The following is a 20,540-nucleotide window of genomic DNA, read 5'->3' on the forward strand; positions in this document are numbered from 1 at the left end:
GCCAACAAGGATTGACCAATCTAGAAACTAACCCAACATTGACCATGCCTAAGCCAGTGAGGACAAAGATGTCCAACAGTCAAATTGCTGTGTTTTTCCTGACCAAACTTTTTGAGGATTTATTCGCTCACCCCACTACTCTGCCAGAAAATGACTTCCACCTCGGGTAATCCCCTTGTGTTTTTTTTTTTTTTGCTTTTTGAACTACCTGTTTTATAGACGTCTACCTTGAGTCAACTTAAACTCTGATGTTAAAATGGATTGATAGTGCTAGCCACCAGTGTCAGCCTTTTTAAGGAGAGGTCCGCAGCAGTGCTACTAGGGTAAGAGACTCTGGGGTAGTTGCACATGAGCATGTGTACACATGTGTGCGAGGAGACTAAGGTCTTACTCAGCCTGGTATCAGGGAACATGTAGCCTACAATCCTCACCCCTCCCCCTGACCCTTCATGGATTGGTAGTGTCCTACTCGGGATTGAAATATGAATGGGCATGAATATTGTGAGTATGTACATCCGCAGTGCTTAACTGATGTATGTCGAGTGCTTCACTACATTGTACACTATGTGCAAAATCTGCACATGATTCACTAATCCCTTAGGAAATCAGACGGTGAATGCAGATTTGACATTATTTCAACATAACTGCACTCCCTGTGATAATTCAAGATGTATTATCTTTCCTTGACTGGGCTCCTAATTAGATTCTGGCCTTTGACTCACTCTACTGGGCGCACTTAATTACTGTGCTGGCCAGCTTGAGTATCAAAGGCCTCCCCACACATCTGAGCCAGTTGCCATTTATTAGGCCTGGGAGAGGAAAGGTTAGGGACACAATCTGCATGTGCTAATTAATCCAAACACTGCAAATGGCTTGTAAAGGCTCAACCGTGCAGATACAAAGGAGGGGTAGACCTCTGGAGCCAGTTACAGGAGGGCCTCCCCTTTGAAGTTTTGGAAGGAAGGGTCCAGGCAGTTAGGGGCGGAACATAGGCTCTCACACAAGGTCTTTCAACAGACCACTTCAAGCTACCAGTTTAAAATGTTGCAAAATGCAGTGCAGAAGTGTTTGGGCGGAGATGGACTGGTGTTTCACCTTGGGATTGGGCAGAGGTGCATACCTTCTGGTATCTTTCACCCCCACTTAAAACACCCTCTTTAAGGGAGAGACTTTTAAGAACCATCTAGACCTGTGGGAAGTGAAGCCAGAGGAATGGATAGCTGGAAAGGGGGATAACCTCTTACTCCTGTAGTGATAGTATCCAGGAATTTTGGGCTTCAGCTGGTACCCAGGGACTAGGTTTGGTTTCCCTTGGGCTGGTGGCGTCACCCCTGCCCCACACACCCTCTGGGGGGGACAGTCTAGGGATTGACCTGTTGGAAGGAACCTGCAGGGCTTCTCTCGATCTTGTGTGTACTGGCCCTTTAGGAATGTGACCTACAGAAGGAGGGAGGACCCTGGCTTCCTTTGACCCAGGTGCTTTGCAAGTGGTCAGACGAAGGCATAGTCACTTTGCCTTGGACCCTTGTAGGTGAGGTGTTGCTAAGGAAGACCCCCGGCCCTGGAGAACTGCCTGGCACCTGGGCAGGAGACTGATCCTATGTGAGGATGTAGATCAGTAAAAGTGTGTCTTCCCAAGAATTGCAACATTTTAGATCCCAGGAGTCCTGGAAGCCATGCTTCCAGTGGCTAGAGCTGACCACCAAGAGCAAAACGCAGCTTTCCATATAAGAAATGGCTCACTGGCCCAGAAAAAAGAAAGGTAAAAGTTTGGTCCTCCAGGGCCCGGCTAAGAAGGGGTGTGTGTCGCTATCAGTTCGTATGAAATGTTCCTGGGGTCCCCATATACCTGGGGTCCCATAAACCTGAGGCCCCAATATCCCTTGGGCCCCCTTATCCCTGTGACCCCCCAATATTCCTGTGGCCCCTATCTCCCTTGGGATGGAACCAAAAGAAAATGGCCTTGGGGGTACATGCGATTTCCCTAGTCCATTGATATTAAGGATGCCTCCAAGTCCCACATCTGCCTGAGAGCGTATGAAATGAGAGCATGAGCACAGTTGTGCTCTTGTAAAAAAAAATGTTTTTAGAGGAGCCCCAAGCCCCCCCAGGGACAAAACTAGGAGGGAACATTTGGCTGCGCTGACTCCTTCTCTAGCTTGTCTGCATCTGGGGGGGAAACCTGGAGGTGAAGCCCAGCAAAAACCCACCCATCCAAACCATGGGTGGGACATGTTAACCAGCTATGGTCTTGGTTCCTGCCAGGGTAATCCACAAACTCCAGGTACCTTTAGAGTCCCTAAGATGTGACGAAAAAAGGGCACAAGTTAGGCCTTGATAACAGTTGTGGGAAAACGTTACAGAGGACTTGAAGCAAAGAGCCCCAAACATCAGTAAAAGGGCTCAGTACTGGGGCTCGAAAATCCTTCAGAGTTAAGGGGTCAAACATCAAACAATCATAGATTAAGGAATGGGCTGACCTGCTGTGTTCAGACAAAACACAGGGGGTGAGCCCTCCCCCCCCCCCCCCACTGTCAATGGGGGCACGCACCCCCACTTGTAGGAATTCTGGTACCCAGTAACTAGCCAGTTAGAGTGAGAACTAGTCAAGTGGATTGATGACTCCTTCAGACTCCACCATTAACCCAATGTAACCTGTTCTATATTGGCCCATCTGTTGGAGACATCTAACTCTCTTTCAGAATTGACCGCTGGGTTAAGGGCACGGAGCCCATCAAGGTAGTCTGTTATGGATTTAAAATAATCTGGACGTGCTCGGCCAGTATCCGCAAAAGCTTAGTTCTGTGTGCTGTACAAAAAAATTAATCTGAGTGTATGTAGATAGAAGCTAGTCATGGAAAAGGCTTTTCAGTGGCCACCATGACCATGTAATGCGAGGGTCGTCTTAGAAAACACATGTGGTCAGTTCCTCATCAAAGCTCTCTGCAGTATTTTCCTCCTTGATGCAGAGAGGTTCGGCCCATGCTGCATGTGCTGTTTCTGTTATTGTCTTTTGTTAGTCTCTACACTTGACCAGTGTGGTTTTCTTATTATGTCATGTGTTCTGTGCTTTTCATGCACGCTGTAAACGGTGTTATGATGTTAGTGTATCTTCCAAGCGTGCTCCCAAGTTCTGTGTTCCTGCCTTTGAGGACGGTTTGCTGTTCCAAGTAAACTGCCTAACAGACAGTTGGATGGATGCTGGTAAATGGGCTTCATTCCTTGGTTTCTTTATTAGTCAATAAAGGAGTTTTCTTCACTCTTGCTGCTTGCATTATTGAATGATCACATCAACAACCAGCCTGTGGTTTACGGTAAAACTAAGGTTTACCAATTTCACCTGCTGAACCGCTAGTTCCATTCCGGGTCTTCTCTCATCTAAGCCTAACCAAGTATCGCAGTTACCATCCTTCTACATTGAAACATGCATCTACCATTTTGTTATAAAATATGCTGAGGAGAGACCAGGAATGATGAAGTAGCCTTGGCTAGAGAATTGAATGTTTCTTTTCAGAATGGTAATGCAAGTCTCTAAGCAACCGTGGCCAGGTAACTGCGAAGTAATGACCACTGGACTAGATCTTGACAGATGCATTTGTCTATTTTTGAATTTGAAAAATATAAAGTGGTCTGCGTGCGCTTCAAAATAATCCTCATAATAATAATGTTCTGCTTTTCTGTATGTAAAACGTAGACAATGTTTGTCAAACCTTGCATCTGGAAGAAACGCCACTCATTAGGTGTGTCTTGACAGTCGCTAATGTATTCTTGTAATAGTGTCGGAATCCGATCACCCTGCAGATCAGTCACCGGCGCGCGCTCTAGCTGCTCGTGTGCAATAAGCGCGAAATGAAAGTGAGGCGAGTGAAGGCGGGTCCCTAAAGCTTTGCAATGTTGCTTAAAATGCACCTGCTGTGGCTGGATTGCCGACAAAGCCGCCCTTCTAACGAGCCTCTTTACAACGCGGCTGGTTGGAAGCCGTCCTTTCCACGGGAATGGTTTTCTCTGATATTTAAGTCGGGTGCACCTGAGGCTGTAGTGGCAACAGGAGAGCAGGGTAGATTTGCGAGAAAATAGCTGATTTGGTAGGCCAGTGCCCCTGGAGGTGAAGGAAAAGATTAGTGTATCAAATGCTTCTTAGGTTTGCGTTGTCGGGTTTACATTGTTGTATTTGGGTTTTTTGCCAGTTCTTGCAACCTGAAGTGATTGCTTCAGAGCTCACATAGAGTAACAATGACGGTGGGCATGAAGGGAAAATGGCAGAAGAGGTCACAGGGTCCGAATGTAAAAGTGGGAGAGTCCTTGAGGAGGGTGCATATTCCTAAAGGCGGGAGAGGGGGGGGGGGGGGGGGGAGGGAGGGGGGCGGGGGTCCGCTGGCAGAGTTGCAGAGCTCGTTGATTTATCATCACACTCTGTTAAGTGATCGTAGACAACATAATTTCTCTCGGCGAGCCTCGGTTTCCAAGTCTGCCAAAATTTGGAGCCCTTACAAACCTATACAAACTCTACATTTATATTCAACATGTTTGTTGTCCACCAGGTATTTTTCAAATTTTTCATTAGTGGATAAATACTCACAGTGTTGGGATCTAATAGAGTTTTTTAAAAACCTTTTCCACCAAGAAATTGCCAACATGGACAGATGCGATAGAAAGTGGTTATGACTTAGTGCCAAACGGGCGGCATTTTAAAATGTCTTACTGTTTTTATTTTTTAAAAAATGTTTTTATTAGTTTAGTCATTCAAACATAGTACAACACTCTGAATTAGCCTTTCGTTTCATATAAATATAAATAAGAGGTGTCTTCTCATGGATATAATACCATCCTAAAAGAACAAAGGAAACAGTACCCTTCCCAACATTTTATCTGTACATATAGTATTGTACTGGAACTTATACTGGTCAAACTTATGAGGAAAAAATTTCACGTCATAACTTTAACTGTCCCATTCTACCCCCACCCCGAGTCGCATAGGGAAAAACTCTATCCTGTTGCTACAATTACAGGCCAGATACTGAATATGAATAGCAATGTCTTACACTGCACCCAGGGTATGTGAGGCCTGAGGGCTAGCTTCCTCCTCCGTTATCTTCTCTATTGCTTTGTTCTTCCGTTACTTGAGAGGAACGTTCCTCCCCCCGTGCACCTCCGTAATCCTGACATACCAAGCCATCGTGTCCTCTTCTAGATTATCATCCTTTAGGACTCTTCTCATCCGAATTAGCTCAGCCATCACCCATTCCCTTAAATCCTCAATCCACTGCTTCGCTGTAGGGGCCCCAGTACTTATCCAACTAATCGCTAGCCTTCTTTTAGCCAAAACCAACCCCAACTGGATAAATCTCAGTATAAGCTGCTTCCCTTTGGGTCTGGGGAGCAATCCCAACAATATCCCTTCAATAGAGTGAGGTAGTGTCCACCCGACCCTCGGCATAAAATCTCCAGTACTGACCCCCAGAAGAGACCTAACTCTGAGCAATCACATATCATATGTAGGAACTGAGCGTCATCGTGCCCGCACCTAGGACATCCAGCAGGGCGATCCGGGTATATTTTATGTAGTACACTTGGTGTCAGGTAGATTTGGTGCACTATATTATATTGTGTGAGCTTAAATTTGGCATTTGAACTCATAGTTTTAACCCCTTCGTGCACCTTTTGCCATTCTGGGTCTGTCAAGGGCTCCTCCAGCACCGCATCCCATTTAGCTTGAATAGGGAGCAGGTGCGTGTTCAGGCCCCCTCTCAATTCCTTATAGATATGCGATACCAGCCTTCGGCCCCGCTAATGTCATGAGAACCTGAAGCATAGCAGTAGTAGGTGGTTCCTCCAGGAACGACGGCCACACCTCTCGTGCTACCGCTGAAATCTTGGCATGCTGAAGGTATTGCCCCCTGCTCAGCTCAAACGTGGTTTCCGCCTCCTCTTTAGTAATGAACTCTTGTCCCAAATAGAGATTCACCCATCATGGAGCAGCCCCCCTACGTCCATCTAAGAATGGACATGGTTTGACTTATTTGTTTAAATGGCACCACCGCCCATAGCAGAGCCTCCAGAGCATAGGGCTCTCTTTTCACTGCAGTTTTAATTGCGAGTTCCCATATTGCGGCCACATGTCTTATAATATATATGGGAGGCTTTCTGGCACAGGAGATCCCATCATGAGAAGTTCTGGTAAAGGGATCCCCCCTGTGCGTGCCCTCCAACAACTGCTTCTCCCAATTTTCATCCCCATCGAGCCACTGGACGGCATGTTGCAACTGTGTCGCCATGTAGTAAAAGACCAGCCTGGGAACCTCTAATCCTCCCTTTTCCCATGTTCTCTGTAGGGTATCTAATTTCACCCTTTTCCTTTTTGACCCCCATAAAAGATCCACCAGTAGGTGATCAAGCTTCCGAAAGTGTATCCATGGAATACGATAGAGGGAATTCTGCATAGTATATAAGCAACGCGGGAGAATCACAATTTTTATCAATGCTACTCGCGCCATCAAGGACAAGGGTAGATCCTTCCAGAATTCGATCGATTTGCGAATACCCTCCACACAATTCCCCATATTGCGCTCCAGGTAGGTCTCCTGTGTGTGCGATACCTTAATCCCAAGGTAGCGTGTTGAGTCCCTAATAAAGGTCATCCCCACCCTGGGTAACTCAGTCTCCTCTTTGCCCACCAGGCTCCCCATTTGAAAAAGTTGAAACTTCCCTGGGTTAAGGGAAAGCCCTGACAATTTTCCAAATCCATTTAGCTCTTGAAGGAGCTCAGGAACCGCATCTTTTGGGTGCCTGAGGAATATCAAGGTATCATCGGCGTACATTGACACCACGTGAAGTGTCGCCCCCAGCCAGATCCCCCGGTTCGCCATTTTGATTCTAAGGGAGGCCGTCAAGGGCTCCATCTCAAGAGCAAAAAGGAGCAGCGACCGGGGGCAACCCTGTCGAGTGTCTCTCTGGAGCTCTAAGCTTTCGAACACCTGATTGCGAAGGCGGATCCGGGCCGCTGGCTTATTATACGACAGTTTTAGCCATCTCAAGTATCTATCTGCCAGGCCCAACCGTCCAAGCACTGTCTACATATAGTCCCATTCGACAGAGTCAAAGGCCTGTTGGATGTCAAGGAGACGCAAAGCCCAGTCCTCCTGCCGCAGGTGTGGCGCGTGCCCGACATGTGCAAGTCTGCGGAGTTTGTGTTGTATTGTAACCGGGGACAAACCCAGCCTGGTCTGGGTGGACCAGTCGGGTCATATATGGCAAGAGTCACGCCGCCAACATGCCGCTCAGAATTTATTCTTCTATGTTCAATAAAGAGATTAGCCTGTAAGAGTTTGGGGAAAGGGAATCCCTATCCGGTTTCAGAATCAAGGTCACTAACACCTCCATCATGGTGGCAGGAAGGACCCCTGCATCCAGAGCCTCGTTGTATACCGCCAGTAAATGATCTACCAACTGTGGAGCAAACTGTTTGTAAAATTCAGCAGGGAGACCATCACTACCTGGACACTTTTCTGATTTTAACATTTTGATTGCTACCATTATTTCTTCTTTAGTGAGTGGCGCCCCCAAAATGTCAGCATCCTCATCCTCTAGGACAGGAAGTGTTATGTCCCTCAAAAAATCAGTCGGTGTCTGCGGCCGAGTCTGTGTCACAGTCGAACATGTCTGACGTAAGTGTGTAGTGAATTCCTGTAGAATCTCATCCTGAGTGTATACCTCATTCCCCATGGTATTGCGAAGCTTCAACACCGGAATCTGCACCGTCTCAGTGCGGATGAGTCGTACTAAAAGCGCTCCCGTTCTGTCCCCCTCCATGTACAGTCGTTGCCTATAGGTGGTATAGTTTCTCCAATCTCGACCAAGCCTCAAGAAGGTCACCCTGGAGTTGCATCCACTCTGTCATGTTAGCAGGAGTCTTATATAGTATATGCTCTAGGGACTGTAGACGTTTTTCTGAAGTGTCAATATCGGCAGTGAGTTGCTGTCGAACTCCATAAGTAGTTTTCATGCAAACCTCATTGATAACGACTTTCATTGCCTCCCACTCCGTGGACCTTGAGGCCGTGGATCCCCAGTTTTCCCTAAAGTAATGACCAAGTGCCTCATTCACTGTTTGCACATGTGGGGGGGGGGGTGTCCGTAAGGGCCAGCTCGGAGTCTCCGCAGCGGAATAGGTGGACGTCCTGGTCCGCTGGAGAGGGTCAACAATAATGGCGCATGGTCGGAGAGGTATCTCCGTAAGTATGAAATGGCCTGCGTGGCACCAGACAGGCCCGCGGAGAGACAACAATGATCAATGCGGTAGAAGGTCTGGGCTGCTGGGGTATAACGGGAGAACTCCCTTTTTACGGGATTGCGAGCTCTCCATTCATCTCGGAGTTGCATGCCATGAAGGATACCTGTGAGGGATCTCAGCATGCGAGGCTTAGTGGGATCTCTAGGGGGGTTCTCTATCTAGATTTCCGTCGCATATACAATTAGAATCCCCAAAAAGAAGGACCTCAGCCCCCAAGTACGGAGTGGCCGCCTTCAGGATAAGTTGGAAGAAGTCTGGGCAATCCAGATTGGGGACATAGACATGAATTATACATTTTTCCCTCCCTTCCCACCTCCCAAATAGAATGACATATCTCACATTGGGATCTAGAACATGTTGAAGGTGTTGGAACGGGACCCCAGGGGCCACCCATATAAGTGCCCCTCGTGTAAAACCCGAATATGATGTGGCGTAGATCTGTCCCCTCCATCTCTTTCGTAGACTCTGTATTGCTGTCCCCCATACATGTGTTTCCTGCAGTCCCGCTATTGCTATCCCATATCTCTTCAGGAAGGCGTGTATCCACCGACGCTTATCTAGGCCTACCGTCCCACGGACGTTCCAGTTAAGGACCGTTAACGTTTGTACTGTCATGACAATAGGCCAATAAGCACTTACCACATATACCCTTGAGGCCAGTGCGCTCCTCATGATGGTTCCCCAGACTGTATAACCAAGTGTAATCCTGTGTGACTCTATTGGTTCCCTCGTAACAACAACATCTTGTAAGAAATTAACAACCCCTTACCCCCCCCCCCCTCCCACGGGCAATAGTATAAATTGGAATTCACAACTTCTGTTCCCCACACCAAGCAATACATACCGCTCCAAACTACCCTCCCCTCCCTTAAACTTTACAAAATCAGTATGTTTTGCTTAAGGCATTGTCCCAAGCATTCGTCGTCTAATATGGCAACAATTGCATCTACTAAACGCTATGCAAGAGAGTTGGTGATCCTGGGGCGCAAGATTTCTCTTGAGCTTCCCCGACAACCCTGGTCTCTAGTGGGGGCGTTGCAGCTCCTGCAGCCGCCCGCAATACCAGCAGAACAAACGTGCCATCTGACTCCCAACCTATAGTGATATTAAGAATAGGCCACAGAGGAGAAACTTAATGGAGCAATCAGAGGTATTGTTCCCCCCAGTTGAGAAATAAAGATCTCCCATGGACCCATAATGTAACAGTTTCAAGCAGAAATATCAGATTGTCATGTTATCTACAATACAGACAGAGCTTATCTTTACATTACTATTCTAAATAACAAGAGCAACCCTTATGTCCTTGTGAACCGGGTAGGTACTAAGTACAAGACAACATTCACAAGGAACTCATTTGTAAATAATAATTAGTGACTTAATTACGTCACTCTGAATCAATCACAACCAAGTTACTGAATCATGACTTTTCTTCACAAAGAACCATACCAATTCAATTGTACATCAACTTTCAAGATAAGCCCTCACACGAACCCGTTTCCTTTTAATTATACCTAACCTCAGCCGAGGTAGGTATTGTTTAATCTAAGGTTACACACAAGCATTGTAATGGGTTATGGTTTTTTCACCTGGGGTCACACATCACTGTAAATAGCAACTGTGTATATTTGTATTTTTGGATAAAAGTCTGTATAAAAACGAACCTTAGATTAAACAACACCTACCTCGGCTGAGGTTAGGTATAATTAAAAGGAAACTGGTTCTTGTGTGGGCTTATCTTGAAAGTTGATGTACAATTGAATTGGTATGGTTCTTTGTGAAGAAAAGTCATGATTCAGTAACTTGGTTGTGATTGATTCAGAGTGACGTAATTAAGTCACTAATTATTAATTATTATTTACAAATGAGTTCCTTGTGAATGTTGTCTTGTACTTAGTATCTTTACATTACAGCAGGTAGTGTTCAGTTTGTGGAGTTCATTTGTGTCCACTGACTGTTCCGTTGTCCCCTGCCCAATGTCTGGAGTCGTGTCTGTCGAATCTGGTATTACCTCCGAATCTGAAACCTGCAATGTGCCGTCATGCCCGACAGTGAACCGACCCAGGCTCATCGTTCTTTTCTGTGGTTTCTGTCGTGTAGATTCTCTGGGCTCTCGAGGAGGACAGGGAAGACTGACTCTCGACGGAACTCGTAGAAGGGACTAGGCATCTCCCGTCCGGGGCCCTGGTATCCAGCCAGTCACTCGCTTCTCCTGCTGAAAAGAAGAACAATGCTTGCCCTTCGCTCTCCACCCTTCGCTTCGCCGGGAACATGAGACTGTATTTTAATTTCAAGTCTCTTAGTCTTGGTTTCACTACAGTGAATGTTTTCCGCTGTTCCTGCACCCTTTGAGTATAATCCGGAAATATTGCGATAGAATGTCCCTCAAAGAAATATCGTTTGCCGCTACGTGAAAGCTGAAGCAAAAGGTCCCTATCTCAGAAATTAAACAGTTTTGCAATTATGGCTCGGGGAGGCGCTCCTGGTCTAGGGGGGGCAACCAGTGCCCTGTGTGCCCGTTCCGCACTAAAAAAACTTATACAGTTGTTTGGGAGCCATTTCTTGGTTGATCCAGCCTTCTAAGAACAGGCCCACATCCGGCCCTTCCGCTATCTCTGGAAACCCCACAAATCGTTGGTTCCCTCTTCTGGAGCGACCTTCTGCGTCTTCTGCCCGATCATCAAGCTTGATCACCTGACGCTTCAACTCCACCACTGTTTTCCTAAGGTTCTTTACCTCATTCTTTAGGGCCTCCGTGTCTTTCTCAGTGGTCATCACCCTGTCAGAGACTTTCCTGAGGTCACATCGTAATAAATTAACATCCGTAGCCACAGCGTTGATCTTCTTAATCATATCGTCCCTAGTGGATTAGACGGCTCTGATAACATCCATCAGTGTTGGAGAATCCCTGACCGCTTCCTCTATTGTTCCTATTTCCATTATAGGGTCCTCGTTTCTGTCCTCTGAACTATGGGATATATGTTGAGCGTAATTTGAGATCTTGTTGAATTGTGATTTTGTTATTTTCTTTCCCCATATTGTTCTGCGGGATACGTTAAGGTTGTCCTTATGGTTCCTCTCCACGAGAGGTGAAGTCAGTCTGTGACACCCCTCATCAACACATATTCCGGGAAGACTCTTGCGCTTCAAAACACACAAAGTACCGCTCTCCTCAAGTCATGTTGGCAGTACACCAGCCAGAAGCGATCCTTTTCACCATCGCAGTTTTCAAAGCGGGACCCTCCCAGCCACCACTGCCCTCCGTCGTCCCCGATGAGTCCAAACAGGCTGTCTGCTACCACCTACTTAGGTTGCCCCGAGGGACCTCTCCAGGACCCTCCGTCTCGTTTCCAAACCACAAGGTTGGGACCTCAAATTGTCTCATTCACTGTCCAGACCTTTCTCCACCAGACACCTCAGTTATTTTCTGCCCTGGCATCGCGCTTTCCTAGGGTTCGTTCGTCCTTTAATCTGCACCGCACGATTCTCACCTCTTGCAGCAGCTGTCCCTGTGTTCCCTAATTGTGCTGTTGGCATCCCCTTAGTAGACTATGCAGCTCACAGTGTCTCAGTCACATTCAGGGGTTCCGCCTTGTGCCAGGTATAACTTGCCTCTGCTGTCCAGATTATATTATGCCCCTCTAAATTTTGCCGAAATGGGGAAGTACAGTCGACCTGCAGTCCCTCCTCACAACCGGGCTAAGTCTAAGACAACTGCAGGTTAATGCTGGGGGAGTCTGACTAGTACTCACTAGTATCCAGTGTCACGCTGGTATGTTGCTGTTGGTGGGCCGGTTGGAGCCTGCCTCTGTCACTTCATTTTCCCGGCCACCGCTCAGGGGATCCACTCACCAGGCAGTTATGTCTGAGGCCCAGGCAGCGTCCCTCCTCCTCTCGGGGTCTCGAGCAGAGGCGCCCACCACTCGGACCCATATGGGAGAGGCTCTCACCGTCTATCCACGTCTGGTTCGGACCACTTCACAGCAGGCTTCAGTCCTCCGGAGCAGCGCCTCTCCTGACAGCCCCGTACAGGGGCAGAGTCTGAAGGATTCTTCCGCATCTCGCTGCGGGGCTCCAGCGGCCCGCCGGTGTCTCAGCCTCCGCCGCAACGCAGTTCCAGGAGCAGAACCTTACTTACATTTGGGCTCCTGAATCGTGACCGTGGAAGCTGTGGGCCGCATGATCTATACCCTGTCAGTGATTCACTGCTCCGTGTGTAGTCTGTAGCGATGTAAAGGGATGGAAAGTAGATGGAATCTCATTCTCTCTGCAATGTGGCTGAACCTTTTTAAAACTCCTTGGTGATATAAATGTGTGTGTATATCAAAGTCTTGCCAACCCCAGTGTATTACACTGAAACGTTTCATATTCTTAATGTACATTTAGTTGCTGTCTACACCTGTAGCGGCTGGTGATCCCTGAAAGCGGTGGTGTGGAATACTTGCCACGGGTTACCTCGTTCTTTTCAAAATGTGCCTTGGGTGCCCTTGCACACAAATGTACCCACACTCCCACTTACACACCTACAAACATACTCACTCTCTCATATACAAGGTTCTGATTTGAACTCTTGGGGAACAGGAGTTCTGTAACTGCAGCACCATTGATAGACACCCCCACTCCTCACAATCTCCCCCTCACACTGCTTTACTCAAGTTCAAGAAAAACTTTATTCGGTTTAAAAAACAAAAACCATGAAAGCAACCACATCAGATTACAAATTTCACAGGGAAAATATTAAAAAGAAAAAACAACGGGTCATATTATATTTCATCCAAGCCCAATCGTTTTCTGAAGTTTAAAAACATTTTTTTTTAAACTTAAGACTACGGTAACAGTTAGAACAGAGTCCATTCGTTGAAATTCTAAAAAAGCTGGGCGGCTTTTATTTAATTTCAGTTCTTTAAGGAATGGTATAATGAACTGTCTACGAGGTAAAGTATAACATTTACAGAAAAATAGAATATGGATGTCAGATAGGGACGAAGAGTCATCACACGGGCACAAGGGGAGATTAGACGACCATAAGTTCATTTCTGGGAAGGTCAGAAGTCTAAATACAATGTTTAATCTAAAACGGGTCAAAAGAAATTGATCATAATTAGACAACGGCAAAGTTAAGTAGGGCTGTACTTTCAAATGAGTTAACAAACAAAGGTGCAGAGTAACTGACTTTTTCTTCGCTTCCTCATGTCTTCTTATGTCCTCGAGGTATTCCTTACATAACTTAGACAATAGGTTTCTGGATATACTATCCATTGAGAGTGGGTCTTCATAATATTGTAAGCAACCAATATTGATCATAACATTTTTGACATAATTTAGCCAGTCAGATCTACCCACATTATCCAAAGTTAAAACATCCTGTAAAACGGCCCGGTTCATAACACACTCCCTTATTGTCCATACCCTATGCCACAAAAGTATGGGTTGAATTCTAATAGTGTCAGATAAATAAGATAAACCAAGTTCAGTGTGACATATATATGTCGCGACACTTTGAGGGACTGTCAGGATGTACCTCAGGAACCTATTCTCAGCTTTTTGAATTAAGTCAATATTGGAATACCCCCAGAGGGCCGAGCCATACATAGCTACCGAGGTGCATGTGGCTTTATATATTGTTATAATTTCTTTTATCGGTTTCTTACCCAGTTTTTTAATAAAATTTTTCAAGGCCATTATAGTTTTTTGGAACAGAAAGGTTCTGGCCTTAACTGCACTAGTCCATGCCCCAGTGTCATGGAACAAGACTCCAAGATAAGAGAAAGTAGGGACAATTTCCAAGGGGACATTATACAAAAACATTTTTTTTTTCTGCTTTCCAAAACCATTACCACAGTACATAGAGAAAGTTTTACTGCAGTTAATCTTCAAATCTAAACTAGACATGAAGGTCTCAAATGATTTAACCAAATTTTGTAGTGCCATGGGGGTACGGGCCATCAGGACCGCGTCATCCGCATACAGGAGCGCGGGGATAGACCTCCTCCCAACCTTAGGCATGTCCCCACACTCCTGCAATAGGTGGCGCTCCAAGCCATTTATATATAGCAAGAATAAGAAGGGGGCCAGGACGCAGCCCTGGCGCACACCCCGGCCCACCTCAAACCTTCTAGTGCACTGACCCCCATTACCATAACGGACCGATGCTGTGGCCCCAGCATATAAGTCTTTAAGAAAGCAGACAATGGAATCTTCCACATCCATTTCTTTCAAAATTGCCCATAGCTTGGCATGTGATACACAATCGAACGCCGACGAAAGGTCCACGAACGTGAGATACAAACGTTCGCCCTTTATCCTTGTATACTTTGATTGAAGGATCATTAAATTTAGACATTGTTCGATAGTGCCACTGCCCTTTTGGAATCCATATTGCAACTCACTCATTAAATCATTTTCCTCGATCCAGCTTTGTAGTCTTGCCAGGACGATTCTCCCTAGGATTTTTATGGATGAATCCAGAAGGGAGATGGGTCTATAGCAAGCACAACTTTGTCTGTCTCCCTTCTTGTAAATGGGTACAATGATCGAGGTGAGCCAAGACGGGTTTAAGCCCCTAGCCAGTGCTGCGTTAAAAAGTTGTACCAGCAATGGACCCCAGACCTCGATGTTTGCTTTGAACAGATCTACAGGGATCCCATCCGGCCCTGCCGCCTTGCCACCCTTCATTGCTTTCAGACCCGCAATAACTTCCTCCAAGGTTATTACGAGTCGTTCAGTCCCCACATCCACAATAGCCCTTACTGGAGAATCTATGCTATGACTTGCATCTTGGGACTTGTAAAGAAATGAAAAATGCTCCACCCAATCTTCCTCAGCGATAGCAATCTCTATACGTGCTTTGGAATTATCATAGAGGAACGGGGTATTTACGGCCCTCCAGAATGCAGATGCATCCTTTAGTTGTGATGCTTCACATAAGGCTACTAGGGCCTCTTTTTTAATGATGTTTTTCCTATTTTTTAGGGCTTCATTATATTTTTTCCTACAACCTCTTATTTCTGTGGGATTTCGAGGTATCCTATGTATTGCGCGTTTAAGGTCAGTAAGAGACCGGGTAAAAAAATTATCAAACCAACTTTTCTTACCCTTAGTCTTCTTCCTAACCTCCACCCACAAATTATCCTTTATTGTGGAAGCTATTATATTAAAATGCTCAATTATCATCTCATTGTTAGACTTTTTATCCAACAGATAGATAAACTGCTTGGGCAAGCGTTCAACAGCTTACCCAAAAACATTTCCAGGACCACCTTGCTCCATTTTAGGTTATAACCATTCTGTCTGCCTAACACTACATCAGGGACAGTGCACATAGTGGGTACATCTTCAGGCCCATTGAAAAAAGGGTTTTCAACCTCCATTGTTTGGGGCAGATGATCACTTAATGGTAAATCCAAAATGTTTGAATTAAGAATCTTATGGTTACAATTATTTGAGGCGATGATAAAATCGATTGTAGACTGTACTCCTCTACCAATAAATGTGGGCACAAAGGTAGTAGGTTTATGAGCAATTTCATTTACGTAACCCAAGTCATACATAAACAGTATGTCATTTAATAAGTCCCCAAGCAAGGAGTGATTAAAATGAGATGGATTTGTCTCCTGCTCTATTGTTAAACCGCAGATGCCCTGATTACCCCTAGGGCAAAGTTTGCAGTTAAAATCCCCTCCCCATAAGATCATAAATTCCCTGCCAATTTTATCTGTTTCGTGTTGTATATCCTCCCTCAGCATTATTAAGATGCTAGGGATTTCTTTCCTAGGAATATTGTTATAAAAATGTATAAGAACAATACTAAATCCCTTCTTATTTCTTAGGGTAATTAGTTGATAAAAGCTAGATTTTGAGGTAAACTGCGTCTAGGCGCATTTAAGCTGATTCGAAACCAGGGTGAGTAAACCAACCTTAGCTCTTCCATGTTGGCTACCCTCTGCCGGTGTGTAAACTTTTGTAACCATTAAAGTGTACTGGGTCTGTAGACCAAGTTTCCTGAAAGGCCATTATATCATGTCCATCTGTGACAGTTTCCCAAGATGGATTTTTTATTCTCTCCTTTAGTCCTGCCACATTCCAGAAAAGGAATGTGCAGGTTTTCCTTATTTCGTTATCCCCAAGGTCACATAAGTGTCCTTTATCCATTGCCTTTCCAAATTGTTGTGGCGAAGGCCTTCGTTATTTCCCCCATCCTTAAGATCGAGTATGCTTACTACGTTACAGCAGTCTTTCCCAGTATCAGCGTTAGTCGCACTGAGAACAGTTTGAACTTGTAAACTGTCCTCATTGGAGGCCAATGGCCTCTGTACATTTAAATTTCCACTAACAAAGTTGGCAGGCCCCCGCAAAACTAGGGATGGTCTAACACAAGTATCCTTCTCGTGTCAATCCATGCAATCAAGACCCGAAAAAACCTCAAACCGGTTATAAGTTGGTATGTTGTGGGCAAATGGGACCATGCCTCTGTTAACCCACAGGGAGTTATCACCATAGTTCGGGCCTCTGATGCAGGGATAGTGCTGCCTAGGATGGAAATTTGATAAATTAACTGGTTGCAGCAATGAGGTCCGGCTGAGATCATAACACATACAGGCAGACCTATTCACAGGGTGCCTTGTTGCCTCATGGTTCTTGCGACGTTGGGCTAGAACATATGGGTAGAAATATTTAAGGTAATGGGTGGAGATGGAATCATTACTACTTGGATCAAACCAGTCCCCAGTGTGCCTGACGGCTCTATCTATAATCTTTAAAATTTACAATGATCACGTCACCTGTTTTGTCTTTGGGGCGGGCCCCCACCCAGTTACAGCGCCTAACATGTAAAATTTCCCCATTTATGTGGGCGGGCAAAGGTCTATTATTACTCAGCCAATAAGTGACTTTATTCCTTAGGGCTTGATGATCTTCCTTATTTTCAAAGGGGAGCTCAGGGACGCCCGCCATAACAATCATGTAAGGGGCAGCTTCCGGGGTAAGTCTACTGTACTATGAGAATGCCCAGTTTTATTACTAGTGTTTCCAACCTCACTATCCTTATTGGCCTTAGTGGCATTATATTGTGAAGGTACTAGTTTTCCTTCCAAAGTCAAGGTAGCCATTGTTAAATCCCCTGCTTTGCTATGGGGTTCCGTCCTATTGACAGACTTTTTTGTCGGCAAGGGCACGGTTAGCTCCTTGGTTTGAGAAGGGGAAGATAGTGTTTGACTACTCTGAGTAGGTTTAGAGGTGGTCGCAGAACATGATGGAGCTGGTGTTAACACTGTCGACACTTTTACAGATTTTTTACTAGGGTTCATATTGCCTAAGTGACTCGCCAAGCCAGAAAGTGAAGATGAGTTTTCTTCTACTTTTTTCTCAATCAGGTCCAGATGTGTATTAATCATCATAATTTTTTCAAAGAGGGGCTGCATAGAGAGTTTAACCAGGTGCTCAATTTTTGCCTAGAGGTCCCCTTCATTGATAGCGCGGCAAATGGCCTCACAGGGAGTTGATGAATCATTCACGGTCGTCAAAGTTGGATATAAATTACTCTGAGAATTTTCTATTTGCCGCTCTAACGGTGGACCTCCCCCTCTTTGCTTACAGTCAACTTTATATGGGGACGTATCTTTTGGGGATGAGGAAGACGCGGGTGAGAATCCCGGATAATATGGTGACCCCCTCCATCACTGCTGGCAGAAAAACTTGGCAAAAACTCGCAGTCTCTATCAGGCGTGCTGAAGGGATGATCATCCATACAAGGGCTAACCAGGAATTCCCCCGCATCCTCCACAACCCCAGAATTAGGTAAATCGATATGATCTACTGAGAGAGTAGTGGGGTTGATCAGTATGGGTATCACAGTCCCTATATCCCCCGTAGATGAACCCTTTTTATGTTTAGTGGTTGATGCTTTGTTTTGGTTATCATTCCTCCTATGCCTCCGAAATGCTTTTTTTAAATTTTCGTGCCGATTTAACGGGTAGCGGGGCATACTCGGAATCAACCTTAGGGTTGGCTGATTGAGCTACATGTCTTTTATCATGCACCTGAGCTGTAGTCAGTGCAATATTCCCAACATTAGTGATGGAGTCACTGGACGCGCGTGTGTCTACCAAGGTAAGAGACAACTCTTCCGATAACATGAGGTGGGCATCCTTTCCCAAGGAGGCCCTTCTGGCAGTATTAATCTGATTTACCTTTTTAATTAGGTAATTGTCCAAGGTACCCTCCCCTTCAAGCGTGGTCGCATTTTTACCCTTGGCCATCGGATACAAGTAGATAATTGCTAGCTATAGGCAAGGTATATACAAACTAAACACGCAGTGCAACCCCCAAATATGCAACAATCCTTACACCTATGGAATTTAAGATAACCAATACTTGTGCAAGCAGAGTCTCGGGCCCAGTCCAGTCTCTGTAGGCCTCTGAGGGCCACAGAGGGCCCGCCCTTTGCCCGGGCTTAGCCCGGCGCTACCCGCGCGCGGTCCCGTGACGCAGGGGGCGGAGTCAGTTTAGTAGCGCCTTCGGGCGTGAAAATGCGACGATTCCGCTTCCAGGGTGCAAGGGATCCTGGGTAGTGTAGTCCCGTCTTGCACTCCCCCCACACGGCGGTCGCGATGTCCCGCGACGGCGGGAGGGAGAAACGGAGGCCAACAGAAGAGGCAGCAGCCCAAAGAACCACAAGGGCACACAGGTGAGCACCAGAACGCAGGCAGTTCGTGCAAAGAACCCCCCAGAATAATCTTCAGCAGGACAGCACTCGCACATACTTCTGTCATGCAGGCATAAAGAGAAAAAGAGTCACCGCTGAAACATGCAACTCCTGTTGGAGTAAAGTGTATTAAGACTAAAAACAATTGAGACACCACCCGTGAGCTAGAATTACACCTGCTCTAACATGGACTCCCTGCAAGGAGTAGAGTTGTAATCCTCTCATAACTTACATTAAGGCACCTGCTTCAGACTATGGAGGCTGGTCACCGGTTTTAATCGCCATAAAACAGAATAGAGGGTTAATGTAGCTGTTTCAAAGCACAACATGTAAAATACAGGCCTCAGAATTGTATCTTATCGAAGACAGCTTGGTGGGTTAATGCCTTTTTACACGGAACCTCTTACTGCTCGCAGGATTCAAGTTACATTCCTGGTAATAGAGCTCAATGTATAGGCCTCATTCTAGTGCATGTTTTGCTTACTTTGTCACTACAAACTGGAGGACTAGCCACAAGCAAATCAGTTTTGGCCCAGCTCCATCAGAATGGTCTGGTTTTAACTGCGAACCAACCTCTTCCCTGAACAGTAACACAAGCAACCCCCGACCACTTTTAGCAGTCTGGGCCTCTTAAATGAGGTTAAGCTTCAGTGACTGGGGTTTTAGAGCGCTGTTTAACGCTCCGAGGTAAACTTCCTCTGTTAACCTTGTACAATGGAACATCCAGATATATACATTTGCAAATCTGTATGGGTAATTCCATGCCATCAGAAGAAGTGTTATATGTAGTGCTCCCTAATACATGTTTCTAAATTGCTCATCCTCTTGAAGAGTGCACTCAATTGTTTTTTTCTCTTTAAATAAAGAAAATGAGATTTTTTTGTATGTTTTTCCGAGTTCATGTAACCGTGTCTGCTGCATTGCTCCTTTGCAGGATACCCCAGCAGTAACCAGGCCTTGCTATTGTTGCGTAGCTGCGGCTCCCTCTTGCCCGAACTCCATCTGCCGGAGAGAACTGAGCTCGCCCACAAAATATGGGACAAGTTGCAAAATCTAGGTAAGACCCTGACGTAGCGTAATGCAAATCTGCCTAAAACGGAAAAGAGGTAATGTAGTGATGGAAAGCGCCTGCCAGGGGTCACAGCGTCTTCCAATACTAGAAAATAGTTAAGCGAAAGCCCTGCTTGCCGAAGGTTGTTAGGGAGAAAATGTTAGTTCTTATTCTGAGAGTAATAGTGACACCTAGGGGCAGTGAAACAATGTCCTATTTATAGCTCGGTAACAGCTTATTTCACCCGCCATTCACAACGAGATATCTTTTACATTGTTTAAATTGTCCATGTGTAATATTTCGTTTGCTTTACATTAAAAGCTGGTCATGGTAATGCACGAATGCGTAGCTTTTAGGCTCACTAGAAATATTTTTCAGTATGCAGATAGGTGGCTTCTAAGTCTGGGCCCTCCCTTGCTTGAGAACACACGGGTGGATATTACATTGGTTGGAAACCTTTGTTTGTAAATGTTATTTAGGTACCATTTCTTTAAGTAATC

At 45.7% G+C, this 20,540-nt stretch overlaps 1 protein-coding gene across 1 annotated transcript in view; it reads left to right on the forward strand.

The window, feature by feature from the left end:
- Window positions 1–20,540, forward strand: part of LRPPRC (leucine rich pentatricopeptide repeat containing) — a 665,201-nt gene that overhangs the window by 65,803 nt on the left and 578,858 nt on the right. The window contains exon 3 of the mRNA XM_085612780.1: window positions 19,924–20,046. Within this exon, the coding sequence (XP_085468906.1) occupies window positions 19,924–20,046 (123 nt within the window). The remainder of the gene's footprint in view (window positions 1–19,923; window positions 20,047–20,540) is intronic.

The sequence above is a fragment of the Triturus cristatus genome, chromosome 6, assembly GCF_964204655.1.
Source record: "Triturus cristatus chromosome 6, aTriCri1.1, whole genome shotgun sequence".
Taxonomy (NCBI): Eukaryota; Metazoa; Chordata; class Amphibia; order Caudata; family Salamandridae; genus Triturus; species Triturus cristatus.